The sequence below is a fragment of the Delphinus delphis genome, chromosome 2, assembly GCF_949987515.2.
Source record: "Delphinus delphis chromosome 2, mDelDel1.2, whole genome shotgun sequence".
Classification (NCBI taxonomy): Eukaryota; Metazoa; Chordata; class Mammalia; order Artiodactyla; family Delphinidae; genus Delphinus; species Delphinus delphis.
The window spans coordinates 149,847,542-149,854,491 of NC_082684.1; the positions used below are offsets into that span (position 1 = coordinate 149,847,542).

Sequence of the window (6,950 nt, forward strand, 5' to 3'; positions counted from 1 at the left end):
TAGTCCAGATGTTAGTAAATACCTCTAGGATTGGGGGTGACATTTATTTCCTTCTTTATGCATTTCTGAGTTTTCCTGAATTTTCTGCAGTGAACACACATTCTTTGTCAGAAAAAAAAAGAGGGCTTTCATTTTTATTTTTGTACCTAAAGAAATCTGTATTTGCTGTTTCTTTGAATCTCCAGTAATCCCTGGAGATTGATAGGAATCGGGATTGAGGGAGAAAATACTAGGAGAGAAAACGAAAGAGGTTTTTCCCTTATCCCTCAAACTACACAAGCCACTGGCACCAGCCTGTAGCTCTGTAGCCATCAATGCACCAAACAGGATCCAGAAACAAGTGCCTCTTTGTCTTCTTTGTCACCCCAGTGTCGCCTCTACGACCTCCGGGCAGACAGGGAGGTTGCCATCTATTCCAAAGAGAGTATCATCTTTGGAGCTTCCAGCGTGGACTTCTCCCTCAGTGGTAAGATTTTATTTCAGAAACTTTCCCAGGACTGTAAAACAGGACTTCAATGAAACCCAGCTCTGCCAAGCTTCCCTCCTAGCTAAACTTCCTGTGGGTCCATGTGCTAAAGAGTCTACTTTTGCACCAGTTTTCCTCCACTGCATTTTTGACAGCCCGCTTTGCCCTGCCTGAAGCAGCTTCCCCAGCCCAGTTCACTCCACGGGAAATGAAGGCTGGGCCCACCTAATGCTCTTCTTCAAAACAATGATGTATCAAAACTGCATCTGTGCCTTTAGGCATTTCCTCTCCAGCCTTCCATTTTCCTTTCACACCTGAAAAGGGACCTTTTTTTCCAGAGGTGGGGCGGTGGGGGGGGGGGGGGAGTGAGCAAGAGTCCCTTTCTTAATTCCCTGAAGCTCATGGCACCTCTGCCCTCACAGCTGGGGAGGCTGCCTGTGAAAGTTAAGGCAGCACTCGTATGCTGGGTCACTGGACCATTCAGTTTTCCCAGACACCCCCCGGTTGTGTAGCTGTGCTTTTGTGCATACATGCTGCTACTGGAACGTCTTTTCCCGTCCTTCTCTGCATTGCAAACTCCTATTCAGTCCTCAAAAGCCAGCTCAAATGTTGCTTTCCCTGTAGTGCCCTTTTTTTAAAATTTTTTAATTTAATTTTAATTTATTTATATATTTTTGGTTGCGTTGGGTCTTTGTTGCTGTGCGTGGGCTTTCTCTAGTTGCATCGAGCAGGGGCTACTCTTCATTGCAGTGCGCGGGCTTCTCATTGCGGTGGCTTCTCTTGTTGTGGAGCACGGGCTCTAGGTGCGCGGGCTTCAGTAGTTGTGGCACGCAGGCTCATTAGTCATGGCTTGCAGGCTCTAGAGCGCAGGCTCAGTAGTTGTGGTGCATGGGCTTAGTTGCTCCGCGGCATGTGGGATCTTCCCAGACCAGGGCTCGAGCCCGTGTCCCCTGCATTGGCAGGCGGATTCTTAACCACTGCGCCACCAGGGAAGTCCCCTGTAGTGCCCTTCTTGATCCCCCTTCCTCTATGATCACATAACACTTCACACATAGCTGAGCACTTCCATGACAGCCCTTACCACAGGGTGCTGCAATGATTTATGAGTCAGCCTGCCCACCACCACCCTCCACAGGGGCCAGCAACTGTGCTTTCTCCTCTTTGAAACCCCAGGGCAAAGCACAGTGCCTGGCACATAATGGGCACTAAATCACTGTTTATTAAATGAATGAATGAATGAATGAATGAGTGAGTGCATGAGTGAGAGTCACGAAAAGAAAAACAAGAAGGAAGGAACTGGTTTCATAACCATCATATCCTTCTGCTTTAAGGTCGCCTGCTGTTTGCTGGATACAACGATTATACCATCAACGTCTGGGATGTCCTCAAGGGATCCCGAGTCTCCATCTTGTTTGGACATGAAAACCGTGTTAGTACTCTACGAGTTTCCCCTGATGGGACTGCCTTTTGCTCAGGATCATGGGATCATACCCTCAGAGTAAGAGAGAAGTCTTTCTACTTTCCTGTGTGTGTGAGAGCAGGAGTGATTGGCCTTCCTGAAAGCAGAGGGGTCAGAGTAAGCTAGGATGGGCCTGGGCAGCCAAAATGGAGCTCTACTTTCAATTCTATAGCCACAGAGAAATGATTTGCCTGGGGAGGTAGTGAGTTCCCCATCGATGCAGCTATTCAAGCAGATACCCTAAAAGTCTGATTCCAGCCTTTGACAAGTCAGATTGCCAGTCTCACCTCCCAGTAGTGCTGGGTTCTTAATCTTTGGTCACAGACCCCTGTGAAGCCCACACAGGGGCTTCAGGAGACCTATGAAGCCCCTGCAATTATATGCTAAATTGTGTGTGTGTGCGCGCGCGTGCGCATTTTTCCAGGAAAAGTGTCCTCATGGCTTTTATTAGATTCTCAAAGAGCTCCATGACTTTGTCAGATGTTGGCTCCCTAGAAATGCCACCAAAGTAACCTGTTCATCAAGCAAAGCTTACCTCACTGTGGAAGATCACAAACTTCACAGTCTTATTAGCATTTCAGAAGGGGAGAGCAAAGGCAGGTATTTATGAGGTTTGGGGAGTCTGGTTGAAGGCAGGTCTTTTGATGGAGGGACTTAATTAGGATTGGACAAATTTGTGGCATAGTTTAAGATTGTTGGACACAGGGTGGGGGGAGGGAGAGAATTTCGAAGACCGTCTTGAAAAGTAGGCGGTCATTTGATGCTGTGTACTGTCGTGAGAAGTGTGTCTTTTCTAAAGAGGGTAATTGAGTAGTCTAGTCTTAGGGTAAATAGATAAAAGGATTTTTGCAAAGTTCCTGAAACAAACAGTAAAGTTATCTGTGGCTTCATCATCCTGGGCAAGAGTTTGCTAAATTAATAAACATGTCAGTGTACCCAGTGAGCTGAATGGGTACAGAGGGTTCTGGTTTTCAATCTAAGAGTTACCTTCCCTAGCAAGAAGGCCACAGATGCCCTTCAGATGATTAACTAAGGGAGAGGGGGAGCCAGGGCCAAAGAAGCCCCTTTGAGTTGCTACGAGTAAAGTGTTATCTTTCTAAGACATGTGAATGCTCTATTTTGGATGTCGTGTGTATGTTTGTGTATAGTAGACTTTGATTTTATCTCTTTAAACTCAGGTTTTACAAGTCATTAACTGAAAACAGACTAAAAATTATCTATTTGTGTCTTTGCAGGTCTGGGCTTAATCATAATTCACATATAGGTACCTGAGAATAGAATTTGAAATCGTCACATGTAAATAGATCTTGCTTCTAGAGGATCTCAGAGTTTATTGCAACTTAGCTTAAGGGAGCAGCTCCATGACTGAAAGTTCAGCAAGCATCTCCAATATTACTGTTAAAACCACCACCTGGAAAGATCCCAGTGTGAGCCTTTAGCACTATGAGAACACCTTCAAGTACAGTGTTTTTCATTTCAAACACTTTTTAAAATGTATCTGTTTTTAAGGTTATTCTAAACTATCGTCTCAACTCATTCTATCCCCAGTACAGTTCAGCATATAATATATTCTATATTGTTTCCTTGAATCAAATTTATTTTTCGGAGCACTTTAAAAGCTGATTTTTCTCAGTGTACACTGTGACTTTTGGAACGTCCCCCTGCAAGTGCTGACTTTAATGCACTGTGTGAGAAGGACAGTGTTAATTGGTCTTTGATAGAAGAGAATGCCAATTCCAAATGTAATTAGACAGAATCAATTTTTTTAAAGTGTGTTTTTATGGTGAAAGTATCCTTTTCAGCCTTGCGTCCAATTGTATTTTTTCAGATAAAACATTTTCATATGTGTAAACAGTTATAAATGAAGCAGAGATATCATAAAATAGAAGGTTTGATGTGTGAATCTTGTGATTGTGGGATATATCTCTGCATCATGGGGACAGGACGTTTTCTTAGAGGGAAACGCTGAATGTTGTTTGTGACACAAATGCTTCTCAGAGCAACCAAAACCTTTCTGTGTAGGAACACAAGACAGTAAACTCATTTAAAAATCTGTTTGTAGTGTTAGACGTATTACGATTAGTAGCATCTACTCAGGCTAAAATGAATCTTGTTCATATCAGTTATACTCATCTTTATTGCATTGCAAGTGCAATTACATATACAAATTAATTGATAGGTCTCGAATGATAATGTCTTAGTTTCACTTATATTGAGGAAAAATAGCATAAAATATATCTTGTCTTTATGTGAAATTCAGCAGTTCCTTCTGGAAGGTACCAAGTGTTTTAGTTACAGGATCCCTTATTTTCAGTTCTGTTTTGTTTTAAGGTGTAGAGGCTGATTCTTTGCTTTAGAAAACTCCTCACTCATAAAGATGGCATGCACCACTTAGGGAAACAGAAGGTCATCTCAGACCAAAAATGGTGCCTGGGTGAGGCTTGCCCTGTGGGTGGTCTGGGGTCTGGCAGGCCAGGTTCTCCTGGTGCCCGAGGGCTGTGTGTGCTGAGTCCCCTGGATCCTCGGTCCCCTCTCTTGGCCCTGCTCCAGCCCGGACCTTTTCCTAACGGTAGTTCTGGCTTTGCAGGCCCAGCCGCAGGCTCTGCTGCTTGAAGTTGCCCTTCCAGGGCTGGAGCCACCCGATAGGCCTGGACCCAGTGCCCCTGTAAACCTCAGGGGGCGTGCCAGGCCCACCTGCAAAACAACTTGTTCAGGTATCAAGATGGGCCCAGTCAGTCAAAAATTACCCAAGCCAGCTTTTCAATCAACTCTTTTTAAATAAACATAATGATTATATGCAATCATTTGCCAAGAAAACATTTACCAAGGGTTTTACTACACAACAGGCCCTGGAGTAGAGAGAGAAAATATGAAAGGCTCCTGCTCACCCCCCTACCCCCTCACCCCCCCTCCTCTCGCATCCCCCAGACCTCCACCCCGCCCTACCCACCTTGAGAGCCCAGAGGGAAGGGGGGACGGAGCATGGTCCAGAGGGACAACTTTTCAGCCACCTTCTCCCTCTAGTATAGATTCCAGTCTGAACAGGCGCTCAGGGAAATGGGCACAGGGTCTACCCAGCTCCTGCCAACTGCTGAAGGGCTGGCCCCACAATGTGTCCTGTGAAATTCTCAAGCTCTGCTCCCAGAATGTTCCTGAGCTTGTTCCTGGGCTCCTAGTTATGGCATCCCCTTCCCTCTCTCCCACAGACCTTTTTGTGCCTCTGCACTCTGACCTGGGCCTCCCAGAAGTGAAGGAAGGCAGGGCAAAGGAAAAGTTACCCAGACTCTGGGGAAGCAAATTCAAGGTTATATGTTTGGAGAGGTGGGGGAGCATCTTCAGTAAATGTGCAAAATAGGCCCTAACTTTCCAATCAAAAAAGTGACCACAATGTGACCACAAAAGTGACCACATTTCAGCCATAAAAAGAAATGAAATTGAGTTATTTGTAGTGAGGTGGATGGAACTAGAGACTGTCATACAGGGTGAAGTAAGTCAGAAAAAAAAAACAAATACCGTATGCTAACACATACATATGGCATCTTAAAAAAAAATGGTTCTTCTAGGGGCAGGACAGGAATAAAGATGCAGATGTAGAGAATGGACTTGAGGACACGGGGAGGGGGAGGGGTAAGCTGGGACGAAGTGAGAGAGTGACATGGACTTATATACGCTACCAAATGTAAAACAGATAGCTAGTGGGAAGCAGCCACATAGCACAGGGAGATCAGCTCTCGGTACTTTGTGACCACCTAGAGGGGTGGGAGAGAGACGCAAGAGGGAGGGGATATGGGGATATATGTATACGTATAGCTGCTTCACTTTGTTATACAGCAGAAACTAACACACCATTGTAAAGCAATTATACTCCCATAAAGATGTTTTAAAAAATAAATAAAAAATAATTTTTAAAAAAGTGACCTTCAAGGCCCTAAGAAAGTATTCCCTCAAACACTCACCCCCATGGGCAGTTAGCCACCTCCCCTATAAGTATTTACTCTCACAGTGCCTGTTGTTTAGTATTTATTGATGAAATACTTGGTTGGAAATATATTACACCACATGGAGACTGAAGGATAAACCCCAGGTAATAAATTATATTTTGCATATTCAAAATAATGCTGAGTGGAGTGTTTTAATCTGGTTTTCTTTCTTTAGAGGACTTGGAGGCAAAGCTACCAAACGATTGTGGTGAAGGGGCCAAATAGATGTGCCCTGAGGTGTGCATAGCCTTGGACACCCCCTTTCCAGCCAGAGAAGAGAAAGGTTAGGCAGACAAGGGGGTTAAACAAGGAGGTATGTGATGACAGGTGTTTGTGGGAAATACCTGTGAACTGAAACCAAGGCAGCTGCTTTGGAGGGAATGGGCAGCTGGCCTCCCAGAAGTAGGGCCCTGCTGCTGGTCCTGTTCTGGAATGAGCCCAAGGCCAGAGCAGGCACCCAATATCCACTTCCCTCTTCCCACCCTGGACCTCCTCTATACCCTTCCCGGGATTATAAGTGGCTTAAAGGCAGTACAGGTTGTAAGGGCCTTAGCATCCTTGCCTCTCATAGTTGCTTGGCCATCTGGCTAGAAGGTGGTCCTGCTGACACTAGGACTCATCTATAAGAGGGGGACAGCATGGGGACAAAGGATGTGCACCTAGTTTCAGACCCAGCTCTACCACTTTTACAGGATATACAATGTCTAAATTTGTCTCAGCCTTAGTTCCCTCATCTAGGAAATGGGACAGTTCCAAGGTATGTAAAGTACCTTCCCCTCCTCCCTTTCCTGTTTCCTTACTCTCCTTTCCAACTCCTTTCCCTTCTCCCTCCTTCTCCCCACTCCCTTGCAACATCTCCTCCCTCCTGTCTCTTCTTCTTTTTTTTTTTTTTTGCGGGTACGCGGGCCTCTCACTGCTGTGGCCTCTCCCGTTGCGGAGCACAGGCTCCGGACGCGCAGGCTCAGCGGCCATGGCTCACGGGCCCAGCCGCTCCGCGGCATGTGGGATCTTCCTGGACCGGGGCACGAACCCGTGTCCCCTGCAT

At 45.7% G+C, this 6,950-nt stretch overlaps 1 protein-coding gene across 2 annotated transcripts in view; it reads left to right on the plus strand.

The window, feature by feature from the left end:
• The window catches only part of GNB5 (G protein subunit beta 5), a 44,376-nt gene extending 38,347 nt beyond the window's left edge, over positions 1-6,029 (plus strand). For both annotated transcript variants that reach the window (XM_060005955.1, XM_060005956.1), the window contains exons 9-11: positions 370-466; positions 1,798-1,964; positions 3,161-6,029. In XM_060005955.1, coding sequence (XP_059861938.1) covers positions 370-466; positions 1,798-1,964; positions 3,161-3,172 — 276 coding nt within the window. In that variant the 3' untranslated portion in view covers positions 3,173-6,029. The remainder of the gene's footprint in view (positions 1-369; positions 467-1,797; positions 1,965-3,160) is intronic.
• The last annotated feature ends 921 nt before the right edge of the window (positions 6,030-6,950 follow it).